The sequence below is a fragment of the Trachurus japonicus genome, chromosome 10 (genome assembly GCF_045865225.1).
Source record: "Trachurus japonicus isolate A0001 chromosome 10, Traja_1.0".
NCBI lineage: Eukaryota > Metazoa > Chordata > Actinopteri > Carangiformes > Carangidae > Trachurus > Trachurus japonicus.
The window spans coordinates 37,585,896-37,604,688 of record NC_140916.1 but is presented as its reverse complement, the minus strand read 5'-3'; the positions used below and the strand labels follow the sequence as shown (position 1 = coordinate 37,604,688).

General features: G+C 41.7%; 1 protein-coding gene across 1 annotated transcript; it reads left to right on the top strand.

The window, feature by feature from the left end:
* Nucleotides 1–11,137: 11,137 nt before the first annotated feature.
* On the top strand, nt 11,138–18,458 carry nkx1-2b (NK1 homeobox 2b). Its single transcript, XM_085788792.1, has 3 exons — nt 11,138–11,488; nt 13,689–13,917; nt 17,708–18,458. Exons 1-3 carry the CDS (start codon nt 11,138–11,140, stop codon nt 18,448–18,450), a joined length of 1,323 nt encoding a protein of 440 aa, XP_085644918.1. The 3' UTR covers nt 18,451–18,458.
* The last annotated feature ends 335 nt before the right edge of the window (nt 18,459–18,793 follow it).

Sequence of the window (18,793 nt, the reverse complement as noted above, 5' to 3'; positions counted from 1 at the left end):
AGTGCTTTATTAAGCTACACCATGAGTCTATACAGTTAGCATGATGCCAGCTCAAAACAGCTGGGGAATCCTTTTTTCTCAAAATGCTGGGCTTGGGGTAATTTGTGCCAAAGGGCCTGGGTTAAGTTGTGCCAGTGGCAGTGCTGTCTGTGTATAGGAGAAACATGGCAGTGGGCACGGATTTGCTTGAAACTTAACATGTGTGATGAGGGACCGCCCCTGAACACACCTGCCCAGTCTGGTTGTCTCGTAGCCTGGTGGATGAACAAAACATGGCGTTTCTTTGCACCACAGCCCCCAGCGTGCCTCAGGCCCCCGCGACTACATGGGGACAAGCGAGGGCCCGATCATCGCCGCTTCTGGCTTTAATTTTGTATTGAATGTCTTGCTTTTATATAGCATTAACATTTGTGAGATTAAAATTATCTGTTTTACTTCAATTATCAATGGCACAATTTACCCCAGTGTATTCTCTCTAATGGCACAACTTACCCCGCACCGGGGGCAAGTTGTGCCAGAATTTTTATTTTTTTTCTAAAGCTATATTTCTGAAACGGTTGATTTAAGATTCAAAGTGATTGTTCCCAGGGATGCACAACATCCTAAACTATATGTACATATATTAGTTGGGGGCATTATTATAATCCCCTTGCTTTAAAGGCAGTTTAAGTAAAAATTGGCACTACTTACCCCGCTCTCCCCTAATGTCCGTCTTGTATTGAAGCCCCGAAATGCGAAATTGTCCCGAAAAAAATTAAATAAGTCTATATTTCAAGCTTGTTTTGTAGCGGAAGCTTCTCGAAGCTCCTCTTCCCAAGTTCGTCCAAATTTGATGAACTGGGAAGAGGAGCTTTGAGAAGCTTCCGCTACAAACAAGCTTGAAATATAGACTTATTTCATTTTTTTCGGGACAATTTCGCATTTCGGGGCTTCAATACAAGACGGACATTACATACGAGCAGCATGGAGGGTATTTGGATGTTTTTTGGTGTGTCTTTTTGTTACAAAGACAGTTGGTATCCATTTGCAACCGTTATATGGACATGCACTGCTACGCCGAGACCCCCTGTAACTCAGAGAAGCCACGGATAACTCTGAAATTTCAATTTTGGGTGAACTATCCCTTTAAGATTCAATTTTTTTAAGTATATATATATTAACTACAATCTAAAGACACACACATATCTTTCTTTATGGACATGGGTTTTACACAAAGAATCACATGTACACATGAGTTAATAATCACAACCCTAGAAAGCTGCATGTCCTTGGTCTGAACCAGTCCAACTGTTATCCTTCAGTATTGACGGACATATCGACTCGTTCCCTGTGTGTACAGTGAGTCCAGATGGTGAAGCAGTATCACACAGTCCTCCTGTGTGTGTGTGTGTGTGTGTGTGTGTGTCCATGGGCCTGACCGGGGCTGTGGGAATGGGAGAACACTGGACCAGAAGAAAGGCACAATTTATTTAGCTGTGTGGGATCAATTATATATATGACAACACACACACATACAGATGAGCAGCAGATCAATATTTATGAACTATCAGGCTGCCATAAAGCAGGAAATGATGGCAGCCAATCAGTGGAGTCAGTGAGGTTGTTGTGTGAACAAGGACATCATATGAATATACAATGCTTTTTTAGAGCGAACCTGCTGATGAAACCTCCCTGTGGTGAGTCTCACCTGAAACCTCACGTTGAGGACGTTTATCTGTCTGTTCCCATGGACACCTCGATGTGACATCTTCAAATTTGGCTTCGATTTTGGTGATCAATCAAAGGTCAAAGGTCGTGGTGAGTTTTTTTTTTGTTTTTTTTAATTATTATTATTTTGCACAAACATATCATTTTAAATAATATAAACAATTATTATGACTGGGATGTGCGAGGGAGAGGTATGAAACCCGAAAGGACTTATGTGAAATCCTCACCATGAGGAACATAATCAAAAACCAAATAATCCAATAAAGACACATGCACACTCTTAAAAATGTTGGGTTAAAAACAACCCAATTTGGGTAGTTTCCCAACCCAGCGCTGGTTAAATATTGGACAGAACACACACTGGGTTAAATATAACCCAACAAATTGGGTTGATTCCCTTAATACAACAATTATTATATATTTAACAGAAATAACCTAAACTTATATTCACAAACACACTGCTAGGAAACTCCTCCCACCGAACGTCAACCCAATGTGTTGGGTAGTCCAAAACAAACGAACACAACATTATAGAAATTACAACTCAACAGCTAATAACTCCATTCCCAACAGAAATAACCTAGAATTGTGTTCTCAGAATACCCAATTCAATGAAAATAACCCAATTAAATTAACCAACAAACAGGCTCAACCTAGCAGTTGGGTTGAAAAAACAACCCAGCATAAATGGAAATACAGAGTATAAACAACATATATATAGATGGCTTTTTAAAATAACTATAGATGACTTTTAAAAATAAAAATAAAAATAATGTTAAATAAAAATTTCACACAAACGGTTCAGTTTTTATGACTAAGTATATGCTCCATATTACTGAATACATTAGTACTGGTGGTCTGATCCCAGCTGACACGGGGTGAGGACCCTGGACCGGTCACCAGTCTATCATAGGCCCAACACACACACACAAACAACACACACACACACATTCAGTTTAGGGTGGGCTGGGGTTGATTGATGACTCCACTTCTTTATCATAGGAGGAACTCAGAGCAAGGAGTTTTCCACTGCATGTTTTTATCAATATTTCATCTCATCTAAAGGTTTTGCAGAACAATTTTAGTTTCTTTTTCTAGTTAGTAGCTACTGTACTGATGGGATACACATTGTTTTCAATGTATTCTAAATGAATGAAAGCTTCAGGTCTGACCTGATCACACACACAAAGAAATGCTGGGTTGTTTTTTCAACCCAACTGCTAGGTTGAGCCTGTTGGTTAATGTAATTGGGTTATTTTCATTGAATTGGGTATTCTGAGAACACAACTCTAGGTTATTTCTGTTGGGAATGGAGTTATTAGCTGTTGAGTTGTAATTTCTATAATGTTGTGTTGGTTTGTTTTGGACTACCCAACACATTGGGTTGACGTTCGGTGGGAGGAGTTTCCTAGCAGTGTGTTTGTGAATATAAGTTTAGGTTATTTCTGTTAAATATATAATAATTGTTGTATTAAGGGAATCAACCCAATTTGTTGGGTTATATTTAACCCAGTGTGTGTTCTGTCCAATATTTAACCAGCGCTGGGTTGGGAAACTACCCAAATTGGGTTGTTTTTAACCCAACATTTTTAAGAGTGCATCAAACTGTGAAGTTAGAGTTCGTTTCAGCTCATTCTTACTGCAGTTACATTACACACACACACACACACACAGAGGGAGAGAAAAGCGGAGAGAGAGAGAGAGTCACTGAGCTGTGACTTCCACCAATAAAAACTCATCTGGCTCCACTGCTTCACCCTAACCTCAGGGTCAGCACAGGGCAAACCCCCAGCCACACACACACACACACACACACACACACACACGCACACAAAATCATACGTAATATGAGATAGGCGACATTTTAGGGAAAATATAAAGCTCTTCGTGTGTGTCTGCTTCTTTTACAGATTTATGTTCATAGTGATGAGGGGACATTTTTTGTATTTATTATTAGCACATGAAAAATATAGATAACCGCATATTTAAAAGTAGAACAACAGACAAAAAAACATACAATGTATACAGGAGATAAAGCAAATGTGCAGGAGAAACCAAAAGAACCCTAAGGGCTTGTCCAGTGGTCCTCCTATATAAACATTCAACATACATTTAATTTACAGTAATGTGAAGAACAACATAAAACAATTAGAAAAGAGACAGAGAGAAAAGCAATGCTGTGTGGTGATGAAAAGTAAATATGTGGTTTATGCGTTGCTCAACTGGGCAATTTGTTTCTTAAATGAATTTATGCTTGTGCAGTTTCTAAGGTGGATTGGTAATGAATTCCAAAAGTGTGGACCTCTAAATCTAATTGAGAACTGAGAGAAAGTAGAGTTGAAAACAGTGGGATGAAGATTATTGAAATTATGAATCTGGGAATTGAACTGAAATACAGATTGGAAGTAACTTGAACGTGAATGGATTGATGAACAAAAATACATATTTGAAAAGTATTTACAGCAAAGATAGGAAGAATACTCAGGGATTGAGCTCTTCTCACTGAAAAATCCATCTGAGCTAAAGATGTATTGTAGAATGAAACTTTACAGTTGCCACTCTGTTCACGCATTTTCTGAAAGGCAGGGAACATTACAAGTACATTTTAACATTAGCACTTTGTACTTTTATTGTTGTCAAATAAACCCCTTATCTGTTCAGTTATGATAATCGTATAGAATAATACGTATATGCTGCAGGATATAAACCTCTTAATGACAACAAATACATGTTATTACACAGCTCTATTGAATGCTGCACTCTGGTTCTGCTCACTACGGTTTGTTATTTCTGTATAACAGACCGTTGACTCAGGGATGTTTTTATTTATTTATTTGGTTCATTTCGGGCATGTCAATTAGTCATCATCATCACACATCATCTCAATCCAATTAATACAATACACATGACCGAAAGGGAAAGCGGGAGAAGCAAAAGCTTATCTAGTCCCGCCCCCAATACTCACATATTCATTTTTTCTGCATGTTACATTTTTGACATAACATTCTTCCAGTATTTTCAAAATTTAACAATTTGACATAACATTTTTTTTTTTTTTTTTTTTTTTTAACATGACATTTCTCACTTTTTTCTCTTTTTTTTTTTCAACATTTGACATTTTGACATAATGTGTTGCAGCGTTAGGCAGTATGTAGAGTTGAAGAAATTGAAGTCCAGCTCTAGATAGAGCATAAGGATTACGTGTGTGTCTGCACATGTGTCCAAAAAATTTTTTTTCCGTCATGAGCGAACAACAGTCTCTTCTTGTTGCCAGGCATGTCACAAAAGTCACAAAGTCACACGATGGTCCAATTGACAGAGAGCAAAAGTCCAGTGTACTGATTATTTGTTGGGATGGTGGGATGATGTGGGAGCCCTTTTCGTGCCAATTCTTCTTTTTACTCATTCTCTGCGGTTTTCGTCGCCATTTCTCTCGATTTCCTCCCGAGTTTTGGCTATGTCAGCTCGCATCAGTGACACATACTCTCGGATTGCGGACAGATGTCAACACTCACTGAAGACAGTGGAGCTCAGGGGACCAAGATGCACCAGGCTGGTTGACTGTATCAGTGGAATGATGCTGTGTCGTCTAAGTGCTAATAAAGCTGCTCTCAGTTAATGACTAAAACATGCCGAGGTCTGAAACCATCTGAATCACCGGCAATGACGCGTCGGTTCACACCAAGACAGACATTTGAATTTGATATAAAAGTAAAAAAGAGAGAAGAGACAGAATGTCAGAAACAGACAGGTAGGTACAGAGAGAAACAGACAGAGAGACAGACAGACAGACACAGGGTCGGCCCCTGGCATAAACCCTCTATGTGGGTGTTTAGGGCCACAGCCGTTAGGTGGGGGGCCACATGATCAGAAAGGTACCGGGGTTCATCAAGTCATTTAAACATCCTGAGGTCTGCACGTGCAGCTATGAGCTTTATATGTAATGTGAAGTCAATATTCAGCTTCTTTTATCTCACATTTGAGACATTTGGTGAAAATAGAACGGCAGAATGACAACATTTGTGCTCAAAAAACAATCTGACAAAATGTCATTTTAGACTTGTTTTCTACACGTATCTATTACTGTATTCATATCCTATTTCAAGCACCAAAACAGTTCATTCTCATGACTGAAGGAGTGTTTTCACAAGGGATTGGACATGTTTCAAAAAGCAGACCTCAAATTTCCAGCATTTGTCCTAAATTATTTCTTTCTACAGTGTTCTAGGACAAACTGGCCTCAGTGTGCTTACAGCGGAGGTTCTAATATTTAGACATAAAACACTTGAGTATTGTTACATCTGCAAGTATCTTAAAAAGATACATTTAAGAAAATATGTAAAAGTGGAGAAAATGTCCTCAAACCTCAGAGGGCATAAACACGTCTGTATTCAGTTTTAACCAGTGATTTGGTGTTTGTGCTTAGAGTGCAGGGCCACAAACAAAAACCTTGTTTAGGGGGCCACCAACATCCTAGGACCGGCCCTGGAGAGAGAGCCATAAAGAGAGAGACAGAGACACAGACCCAGACAGGGACTCAGACGGACACAGAAAGAGACATTAGGAGGGAAAGACAGGCAGAGAGACAGAGAGAGAGACAGACAGGCAGTGGAGTGTAATGATTCCAGATGAGCTGAGTGGTCTGTGCCTGACAACTGAAATGAACAGGAATCAATAGTGAGAGCGTCTGTCTGCAGCAGATAAGACGCACACACACAATGTTGACTATTAAAGACGACAGCTTGAGATATTACACTATTAGTTATGCTATTTTTAATCAGCTATCATATTTAATTAATTCTTCAGGTCAGATGCTATCTTGAGTGTCGAACTGTGGATATGTATTGTAGTGGGGCCGCGCGTGTGTGTGTGTGTGTGTGTGTGTGTGTGCGTGGGTGGGTGGGTCAAGTGTGTGTGAGTGGAGGATGGGGATCTATTACTCCTGTAATGGGGAAGAGGAGGGGGCTAATCTAAAACACCTTGAAAAGACACAAACCCCACAGCACGGAGGCAGGGAGGGACATGAAAACAGCCCCACAGGAAAGAATTAGTTCAACTTCTAAAGCTAAACATCCCATCAAAAAATCATTCTTCTTTTGTTTTTTTTGTTTTTTTTTTGTATTTTCTTTTACCTTCAAAAACAGACAAATTCACACTCACTTCTTTTGTAGGATCATCTCTGTAGCGCAACACAATTATTTCACCTGTGTGTTAGGTCGCCCTACTGTACATCTAATGAATGAATGAATGAATGAACAAAGACCATGTGCTCTCATCTGATTCCAGTATTTTTACATGTAGAAAATTGACTGTAAAACCAACTATAGAAACAATATTTTGACTGTGAGACACTGGATCATATAGGAAACCTACATAGTATTTATTACTGTAGCTGTGTTGATGCATCATATCACCCATAATCATTATGATGCTATGAGCTCAGAGTGGAGCACAGACATGTAAGATCTGAAATATGATCATGGAACCATCTAAAAATAATTATGTCATTACACACAAAGAAATGCTGGGTTGTTTTTTCAACCCAACTGCTAGGTTGAGCCTGTTGGTTAATGTAATTGGGTTATTTTCATTGAATTGGGTATTCTGAGAACACAACTCTAGGTTATTTCTGTTGGGAATGGAGTTATTAGCTGTTGAGTTGTAATTTCTATGATGTTGTGTTGGTTTGTTTTGGACTACCCAACACATTGGGTTGACGTTCGGTGGGAGGAGTTTCCTAGCAGTGTGTTTGTGAATATAAGTTTAGGTTATTTCTGTTAAATATATAATAATTGTTGTATTAAGGGAATCAACCCAATTTGTTGGGTTATATTTAACCCAGTGTGTCTTCTGTCCAATATTTAACCAGCGCTGGGTTGGGAAACTACCCAAATTGGGTTGTTTTTAACCCAACATTTTTAAGAGTGTACACGTGTCCTGTTAGAATTATAGATGTATTAAATATGAAAGGAGCCACATTGAAAAAAACAAAGTAATAACAATAATAATAATAATAATAATAATAATAATAATAATAATAATGATAATAATAATAATAGTCAAAGGCTGTGCCGGTGTGATGAAGGCCTCAGTATCATCATCATCAGCTCTGACTCGCCGCCGCTGAGACATCAGGCAGCTCGAGCTGCTAATTATAGTAATTATGATTCATTACTGGCTGAGATTAATTTAATAAAGAGGAGGTTGAGCAGAGCTCGTTAACCTTCATTAGAATAATTACAGACACAAAACACACACACACGCACGCTCACCACTTTTACACGCACACACGCGCACAGGGAGAAGAGAAGAGGGGGAGAGGGAGGCTGCTGCTGCTGGTACGTGGGAACTGTCACTGTGTGTGTGTGTGTGTGTGTGTGTGTTGGGGGGGGGGGGGGGGGGGTTGCAGATCGTAAAATTATCGTGAAATTATCGATTTTAAAAGCCTACAACCCTTAAAATATACGCGCGCCATATAATTATCATAGACTATCATAGGATTTTCAGTGTTTTCATTTATTTATTTATTTATTCTATTTTATTCCATTTGTTATTTAAGACATAGGTACCCTATCCATGTGTTTGGTTGTCATAATTAGCATGTATTATTATTCCTCTCATTATTATTATTATAATTATTATTACTTTGTTGTTTTTATAGCTTCAAAATGCTGCGCGTTAGGCTGCATGTATTTAATTTCTCTGGATCAGGATTTCCGGTGACTAAACGCACACGTCATAGTAACACTCCTCCTCTTCCTCTTCCTCCTCACTCACCTGACTGATGCTCCTCTCCTCTCCTCTCCTCTCTCCTCCTCTCCTCTCCTCTCCTCTCTCCTCCTCTCCTCTCTCCTCCATGACGTCCTCTTCTTGTCTCCCTGTGTGTGTTTTTTTTGCCTCTGCTTTATAGTTTCCTCCACTTCTTATACAGAATGCTAATATTTTCCCAAGGTGAAAACTGCATCGCTGCTGCTGCTGCGATATTCACATAAAGTTAATAATACTACACACTGACTGTTTTAAAATAATAAGCCATAAAGTCTCCAAGCAGACACAGGAAGTAGATCAAAAGGGGGTGCTGCTGGTAAGGTAATGGCCTCTTCTCTCTGATTGGCTAATCATGTCTCATTGTTTCAGTCATTATTTTGCTCAACTTTTAATTTCGCCCCCCCTAAGGATCATTGAGCAAAGCAATTACATGGAGCTGACCTTGTGTATCAGGCCGGGAGGAGGACAGACAGACAGGGAGGGAGATGTCCCGCCGCCACCACCGCTCTGCTCTGCTCTGCTCTGCTCCCACAAAGAGACGCAACTGAATATTAAAGGGGATAGTTCACCCAAAATTCAAATTTCACTCATTAGCCTATTATCTACTCACCCTCATGTCGACTAATAAGAGCTGTGAGAATTTTCAGAGTCCTTCGTTCCTTCTCTGAGTTATGGGGGGGTCCGTGCAGCAGTATTTGTCCATATAATGGTTGTCAATGGATACCAACTTTCTTCGTAACAAAAAGACACACCAAAAAACATCCAGATACCTCCATGCTGCTCGTCTGTAATGTCCGTCTTGTATTGAAGCCCCGAAATGTGAAAATGTCCCGAAAAAAATTAAATAAGTCTATATTTTAAGCTTGTTTTGTAGCGGAAGCTCCCAGTGTCTCAGTTCACTGCTCTTCCTGTGTCGGTGCAAATCTCGCGTGATTTACACTGACCGGTGGAAAATTTCTCATGTCGGGGCTTCAAATACAAGAGGGACATTACAGAAGAGCAGCATGGAGGTATTTGGATGTTTTTTGGTGTGTCTTTTTGTTACGAAGAAAGTTGGTATCCATTGACAACCATTATATGGACAAATACTGCTGCACGGACGAAAATTCTCACAGCTCTTATTAGTCGACATGAGGGTGAGTATATAGCTAGATAATGAGTGAAATTTGAATTTTGGGTGAACTATCCCCTTTAAAAGTCCCAGCATTAGAATAAACACGTCATGTGTTAAATCAAAATCCAATTCTGTGGTCTATTATTTTCTGGCATAGTAATGACTGCCAAGGATTAGGAATCAATATTTCACTGCAGCGGGGACATTACCGGCTTTATTCAGCCCGTAATTGAGTTTTGAGGAGGGGAATCTGCATCCCAGATAAGAGTCCTGTTGGATGCAGAGCAGACCTGAACCCTGCTGGCCCCCCCGACCCCTCAGACACGTGCACAAATACTGTATAAACCTGGCTATTTTTTTTAAAATCACATCTTCAAACTCATTTATTCAGACAGGCTTTTAATATTGAGTAACTTTTGCATTTTATCATTTGTGTTCTCTTATTGCTTTTGTTATCCTTGTCACATGTCATTTTTTTTCTGTAAAGCACTTTGATCATCTTTCTGAGGTGCTATATAAATAAACTTTATTATTATTATTATTATTATTATTATAGGGAGCGCGCCTCACATGCACGCTCTCTCTCTATACTGTCTGTTTCTCCTCCTGCCCGTGCAGAGCGCGCATGCACCCCGCGAGATAATAGACTATTAGTGGGAAGTGGGATTAATTTGTAGCCAATTACAAGCTGTATAGTTGAATAGGAACGCATAAATAAGAGAGGAAGGGATACACACACACACACACACACACACACACACATTATGTGAGTGTGTGTGATAGAGGGTCCTCGAGGGGCCGCCTAAAGACCAAAAAAGGAGTTTAGAGCTGCAGGCAGGAGAGAGAGAGAGAGAGAGAGAGAGAGAGAGAGAGAGAGAGAGAGGAGGGAGGGATGAAGGGGACAGAGGAGAAGAGAGAGAGAGAGAGAGGGGGGGGACGGGGGTCTTCACTTAACTAATGGGGACAGAGAGAGAGAGACACAGCAGAGAGAAGAGAAGAGAAGAGAAGAGAAGAGAAGAGCGCTGCTTTAACCATTAACCCGCAGATCTGATCCATCCCATCATATCCCATCCCGCCTTTAACTCCTGTCAGAGCGCGCGCACCTACCCACCGGTGATCAGGCAGACGGACGAGTAGACGGAGCGCGCGGGGCTCAGAAGAAAGTGTGTGTGAGAGTGTGTGTAGGTGTGTGTAGGTGTGTGTGTGTGTTCGCTGCGCTGCGCGGTAGATCACAGCGGACCGAGGATGAACCGGAGAGAACAAACAAGTTGAAACTTTTAACAACGGGGACCGAGTCCAGACTCTGCTGCTGACCGATGGGAGACTTGAAGAAGGGGCTGATAACCTGACCTACCCCCCCTCCTACCCCCCCACCACACAAACCCCCCCACTGGATGCTGACCGGCCCCTGTTGTGTGTGTGTGCGTAATAACGCGCGTCAGGCGGAGGAAACTTTTCTTTTCTCTTCTGTTCACATTCATTTTTTTAATCCGGATCATCTTTCCTTGTCGCTTTATGGGAAGAAGAAGGAGCGGAGTGAATTAAGAGATGAACCGGGACAGAGCGGGACCGGGACCGGGACCGGGACCGGGGCCTGGGACGGACGGGGTCCAGACCGTGGTGATATGCCGGGACAGAGCAGCGGCGGCGGGGGGAGGGGGGCCGGTGCAGGCTGCTGACACGACGACCCAGTCCGGGGACCGGGAGGGGGTCCAGACCGTGGTGGTTTTAGGCCCGGACAGCGCCGGGGAGCTGCTGCTGGACGGGGACAAGCGGCTCTTCTCTAACACCGCAGTGGCCGCGGCCAGAGACAGAGACAGAGACGCTGCTCAGGACACCGAGGACAACCACACCGAACCTCCGAGCAACAACCACCCGGTGCTGGCGCCGCCACAGCAGGTACAGTCTAGTCCAGAACTAGAGCTAGAGCATGCAGCAGGTCTAAGGTCCAGGACAGAAAGCTGACAGAGAGACAGGACCAGAGCACAGACCCGGTCTGAATTTACAGAGGATTAGAGAGTTTGATGATGCTGTATTGTTGTCATGTAGACTCATTTATGCCACGTATACGGCCTGGTCTTGGTCCGGTCTTGGTCCGGTGTTGGTCCGGTGATGGTCCGGGCCTCTGAACTAGACATAGGCAAGGCAGTTTTATTTGTTATTTTGTAGTCTCGTATGGTCTCATGTTAAGGAGACTTAAATGAGACTTATTTTAGATCATATGGAGATCTCTTGTTTTGATCAAGCATGAGGTTATATATGTGCTTGTTTCTCCTGAGTTGAAGTTGAGCAGCAGGAGAAAAAGCCTTTGGTCTCACCTTAGTATCAAATATACTGTAGCTCATTTAGGAGAAATAAAAGAAACAACGATGAGATCTCTTCTTGGATTCTGCTTTCCTCTGGGTATAGCCCGTTTTTACCACCAGTTTGTCTCAAAGGGCTTTACATCCCATCATAACAACATCCTCTGTCCTTAGACCCTCACATCCACTGAGGAAAAACTCCATAGAAAACCCTTTTAACAGGGAAAACCAGGAGAAACAACAGAGGGAAACATAGCTGTTTATTTATTTGTTCCCGCGCGGAGTCAAACTGAACTCAGAGTGAAACTTTATTCTGAGAAAGAAAACAGGAGAATTCCAGTTTAATTTATAAACTAATTTAATCTGACATTTGATCTGTCTTCTAAATGAAATCACCAATCAATTATCTGAAGGAAAATTATGTGAAGGCAAGGCAATTTTATTTGTATAGCCCGTTTTTACAAACAGTTTGTCTCAAAGGGCTTTACATCCCATCATAACAACATCCTCTGTCCTTAGACCCTCACATCCACGGAGGAAAAACTCCATAGAAAACCCTTTAAACAGGGAAAACCAGGAGAAACAGAGGAGGGATCCCTCATCCAGGACGGGCAGATGTGACAGAGATGTTGTTACAGACAAGAAAACAGTTTATAGTTTATTATGACACAGAATGTGGGAAACATGGAAATGTTAACAAGAGTAGATTTGTTGTAATTTAAAAATCAAACCAAGCGTTTCGGTCCTTAGCGATAATGAAAAAGACTAAAGCAGTTTTGTAATGTTTCCTATAGAATAAGAGGAGTTGTTGTTAGTGTGTGTTAGTGTGTGTTAGTGTGTGTTAGTGTGTGTTAGTGTGTGTTAGTGAGGGGCCGCTGCGCTGTGTGCTTGTGTTAATGGGCCCGTGGCCCCGGATTACTGGCAGACACACAGAATTCCTCCGTGGAGAGAGTGGGATTATTCCTTTACAGCGGCCTCATCAATACATGAACGATCCTATCAGCTCCTCTCTGAACCTTTATCTGCTGCTGCACCGGGACCAGACCACCGACTCCTCCGCTCCACACAAACCTGAAGGACACGCGGTGACCGGGTCACACAGATAGAGATGAGTGGGAGGGATTTATGGAAACATACATTTGGGTTTTATAACATTTAAATACATCGTTCAGCAGAGATGCTATGAAGAGGAAAATATATCTGATTTCCTCTTTGTCTCATCTGACGAGTGTAAACACAGACAGACACAATGTGTGTTGTTGCTGTGTGAGTTTGTTCCAAGGAAACACTAGGCTATGTGACCGGGTTCTTTATTATTATTTTTATGGTGTGTCTTATTTATAACAACGATTTTTATAATTGTTTAATAATATGTTGTTGCTGCTGTAATTATTATTATTATTATTATTATAATTGCTGTTGTTATTAGTAGGCTATTATTAGATGACTAGAAAAAATAGAAATGACAAAAGCATATAATAATAACAATAATGATAATAATGGCATAGTAGCCTAATAATAATAATAATAATAATAATATATTGATATTGATAATAATACTAATAAATAAATACAGGCCATGACTCATTTTTAAAACACAGCTCAGACCTCAGCCGTGTAGCTACTTCACTCAGCTGTTCAACTGGCGGGAAGAAGCTGCTGAGTGTAAAATAATAATAGCCTAATAATAATAATATTATGATTATTATTATAAATAATAATAGCCTAATAATAAATGTGTAATAATAATAATAATACTGAACAGTGAGTGATGAGTCCCGGTGTGTCGTTGCCAGGGCCCCACCGGGCACCGGACCACATCCTTCTCCGTGCTGGACATCCTGGACCCCAACAAGTTCACGAGCCACCGGAGAGCCCAGCAGCAGCAGCACGCGGGCCACCGGGGAGAGCGCGAGCCGAGCGGCTACGGAGCAGAGAACCGGAGAGGAGGAGGAGGAGGAGGAGGAGGAGGAGGAGGAGGAGGTCTGGAGAAAGGCTGCTACGGCGCGGAGGAATACCCGAGCAGTAAGTCTATACCGACCCACCGACAGCCAGCCGCGGATTTACACTGACTTTTAATCTGAAATGTGTGTGAATGAATGAATTTATGAATGAATTTATATTTATTGACGTGTCGTGCACCAGTTAAGGCGCCCATGGCCCCAGGCAGCCTATAAGATTCAAAGATTCAAGATTCAAAACGACTTTATTTATCCCTTAAAGGGCAATTCCATTTGGTGGCTCGCACACCACATGCTCATAGCACAAACACAAACACATAACAGCACAAACACACACATAACATAACATAACATAACAGAGAAACCAGGAAAGAAGGAGAGTTGGCAGCTGTGTGCAAGTCTGCTAGTTACATGTAAGAAAATGAATAAATACATATCAGGGCTCAGCTACAAGACACATTATCATCATATTTAATTTAGACACCAAACTAAATCATCAGAGCGCAGACCAAACCAAACCTAACAGAAACAGAAACAGAAACCACATGAATTCACATCAATAATTCACTTTTTCTTTTTGACCATTCAGGCACTTTTTAAAAAATAAAAGAAAGTAGCTATATAATAGTAACTATTCCAACTTTACCTCATCATCATCAACCCAAAACAACTCAGGTTTCACATTTTGCATTTTCTGAAACAAAAACTGTGTGTGTTTGTGGAATTGAACGGAGAGGGAACTGACCCCCCCTCATCCACCACAAGTCATCATCAACCACAACAACAAGGACTTTTTCCTTCTACCATATCGATCTGGATTGAATTCGTGTTCGTTCACACTTGATTGGACCGTTTAGATGTTTCATTCATTCTGCTTTTTCTTTCTGCCGCGGCCTCGTTAAATCCCGCTGCAATGACACTACTTTATTATTCTGGAGGATTTAAAAATTCCCAGTTATTAACGTGTCAGTGTGTGTGTGTGTGTGTGTGACCCATTAGACCTGCTTCCTGTTTAATGAAGGTCTACTTACTTATTGTTATGTCTTCTTATTTCTTCACAAATTTCAAAATAAAAGCCCGTCTGAGCGTCATGCAGCTCTGGTTATTTTATTATTTTTTTAATAAAAAGAAGTGAAAATGTAGAGCAGTAAAATCATCTCATATAGAAACAAACATTTATATGAAGCCCATATGCTTCCTGTTAGTCGAACACGTGTTGCAGTCTCGGGCTGAAAGAAAACAGAACAGAAGCTGTAAATGTTTGAAATGAGCTGAACCTGGATCAGCTCGGTTTTTTTCTTTTGGTTTAAAATAAAACTCAGTGAGACTCGGATCTGTTACATCCTATAAATAACAGCAGCATTTTGAAGCTATATAACATGAAATTAAAGTGTGTGTGCGAAGTTTTAATTTAATGTATATAACTTTTAGGAGCAAATGTTCCTTTGTGAGCAGCGCTGTGACTGGAGGAAGCTGCAGTAGAAACGCAGCGCGGTGTTTGAGTTGGAGCTTTGTCTTTCTTGTCCTGTACAATCTGGTTCGTTTTGTGTCCATGTTAAAAAAACAAAAACGAGTTCGACCAGTTAAAACGAAAATTATTTTTATTCCATTTTTACTGCGCTCTTTTTTTTCCATATTTGATTTTTTCTATTTAGTATTAACGGCAGCGGGCCTGCAGCTTCACACTCACTGGGCCTCACAACCTTATTTCAATTAATGTATGTAGGTCTAATAAACCGTAAAAAAAAAAGTTTTGCTAAATATTTTCTTGTGATTTTATATTTTATTCTAAGACGAAGTTTTAAAATCTCATCTCTTATGGTGGTTAATTAAAAAAAAAAAATTAAAGATTTTTTTTCCCTGGCTCAGTGGATCAGTTGTGTCTGCATAGGGACTGAGGCAAGGCCGTAATTACCATATACATAGGGGGGGACCACCCCCACCCCCCCCCCAATATTCAGATATGCTCAAAATGTCCCCCCCAATATATAGCTATCTGATTAAAAAATAAAAATTAACAAATAAAAAAGTATCCCATGTGTAAGCGAATTTACCGTACTTTCCGGTCTTTAGAGCGCACCTGAATATAAGCAGCACCCAGGGCCGTTGCTAGGAATTCTGGGCCCCCTTAAAGAATACTAAAGTGGGCCCCTCCCCCTAACTTTTACAGTTTTTTTTCTTACACTACATATGTATTATCATTTTTTATTTAGCCTACCTTGTTTTGATGCTAATGCAGCATTACACTGCAAAAAGAATATTTGTCTTATTTCTAGTCGAAATGTAATTTCTAGTCAAAACAAATATCATTCTACTTAAAATAAGACACATCATATTAAAAGTAGCTTGTTTTTAGACACTTTTTACTTCTTTCAAGCATATTTTCACTTGGAATAAGTAGAAAAAATCTGATAGTGGAACAAGTTTTTCTTCCTTATTACAAGCACAAAAAACTTGCTTTCACTGGCAGATTTTTCTACTTATTTCAAGTGAAAATTAGTTTGAAACAAGTGAAAATTATCTAAAAACAAGTTCATTTTTAATAGAGTCTTATTTTAAGTGGAAAGAGATTAGTTTTGACTAGAAATGAGACATTTGGACAAGAAATAAGACAAATATTCTTGGAAAGATGTTGAGTTTTTACAGTGTACTATGAGTATTAGTCAGGGTCTTATGCAGAATAAATCAGTCATACAAAGATTAGACTACTGGGGTTTTTTATGGGCCCCACTGGGCGCTGGGCCCCTAGAGTTATCATCACCTTTCTCCCCTATACAACGGCCCTGGCAGCAGCACCAGCTAAATTTTAAAAGAAAATACATATAGGCCGCACTTGAATATAAGCCTCAGGTTTTCATGTTGAAACATGAGATATTTACACAGAAAGACAGTAGGGAACTGTGGAAGTCCGCTCGCTTTTCCGCTGTTTTGGTTACGCTCCTCTCAGCCATGTGCATTTGCCCCCCCCCCCCCCAATGTTGATTCCATGGTTACGGCCCTGGACTGAGGGTCCTCCCTTCCAGGGTTCCTACACATTTGAAATTTCCAAATTCCATACTTTTTCCAGACCCGAGTTTCCAGACATCTCTGTAAAAAAAAATGCAAATAATTTGTGACACTGAGTAAATAGTTGTGCATTATATAAACAAAATCATGCAATTAATCATTTGTTTTCATTATTCTGAATGCCATTATGTATTGTAACCAAATCATTTCCAGGAGATTGTAGCTATAGGTACAATAGCGCATACAAAAATAATTAACCCAGATAACTTCAGATAAGACCAAACCCACACTCTTAAAAATGTTGGGTTAAAAACAACCCAATTTGGGTAATTTCCCAACCCAGCGCTGGTTAAATATTGGACAGAACACACACTGGGTTAAATATAACCCAACAAATTGGGTTGATTCCCTTAATACAACAATTATTATATATTTAACAGAAATAACCTAAACTTATATTCACAAACACACTGCTAGGAAACTCCTCCCACCGAACGTCAACCCAATGTGTTGGGTAGTCCAAAACAAACCAACACAACATTATAGAAATTACAACTCAACAGCTAATAACTCCATTCCCAACAGAAATAACCTAGAAGTGTGTTCTCAGAATACCCAATTCAATGAAAATAACCCAATTACATTAACCAACAGGCTCAATCTAGCAGTTGGGTTGAAAAAACAACCCATCATTTCTTTGTGTGCAGATAAGCATTAAGATAAATACAATCATTTCCACATTCCATACTTTTCCAGACCTGGAAATGTATAAAATCAAATTCCATACTTTTCCATTGCGTAGGAACCCTGTGTGTGTAACCTGCTGTGTTGTTGTTGTGTGTTTCCAGAGGAAGGCTTCGTGTACAGAAGTCCGGACGAGGACGACTACCACCGACCCGGGACCCCCGAGTCAGACGCCCCGGACGGCCCCTACAGCAGCGAGGAGAGCAGCTCGGCCCTGCTGTTGCCCGGCAACGGAGACCGGGACGCGGGCCAGCTGGGCCACCCGGACCCTTCCAGAGACACCAAGAGCCCCGGCGCGGGGTCGACGGGCCAGACCAACGGGGCGGGGGCCGGGGGGGCCGGGGGGGCCGCCAAGCCCAAGAGGAAGCGCTCGGGCTCAGACTCCAAGTCGGGGAAGCCCCGCAGGGCGCGGACTGCCTTCACCTACGAGCAGCTGGTGGCGCTGGAGAACAAGTTCAAGTCCACGCGCTACCTGTCGGTGTGCGAGCGCCTCAACCTGGCGCTGTCGCTGTCGCTCACCGAGACGCAGGTCAAGATCTGGTTCCAGAACCGCCGCACCAAGTGGAAGAAGCAGAACCCCGGCGCGGACACCTCGGCCCCCACCGGAGGGGGGTCGGGGGGCGTGGGGGGCGGGGGAGGGGGGGGCCTGGGGGGCCTCAGCCCTCTCAGCCCCTCCCCTCCGGTCAGCGGCCACCTGGCCATGCACGCGGGCTACGGCGGCCACCACCACCCCCCCGCCGGCAGCCTGGTGCAGCTGCCCTTCCTCACCGCCAGCCACGTCCTGTCCCCCTTCATGCTGGGGACGCAGAGCTACGCTGCCCCCGCCTTCTACAGCACACACCTCTAGACACACACACACACACACCTCTAGACACACACACACACACACACACCTCTAGACACACACACACACACACACACACACACCTCTAGACACACACACACACACACACGGAGGGAAGAAGCTGCGTTCCGATCCAGTTTAACTTGGACAGTCTGAGCCCCCTACTCCCTGCTGCTGCTCCCTGCACAGGGAATCTGCCGTAGGGAACTTCACTTCACCGATATAACACCAATCGGAACACCCTGCAACGTCACTCACTGCTGTTTCCGGTCGAGTTTAAAAATAAAGTTTTTAAGTTTCAAAATGTTTCACGCCACTATCACCGTTTAGATCAGGGGTTCTCTAC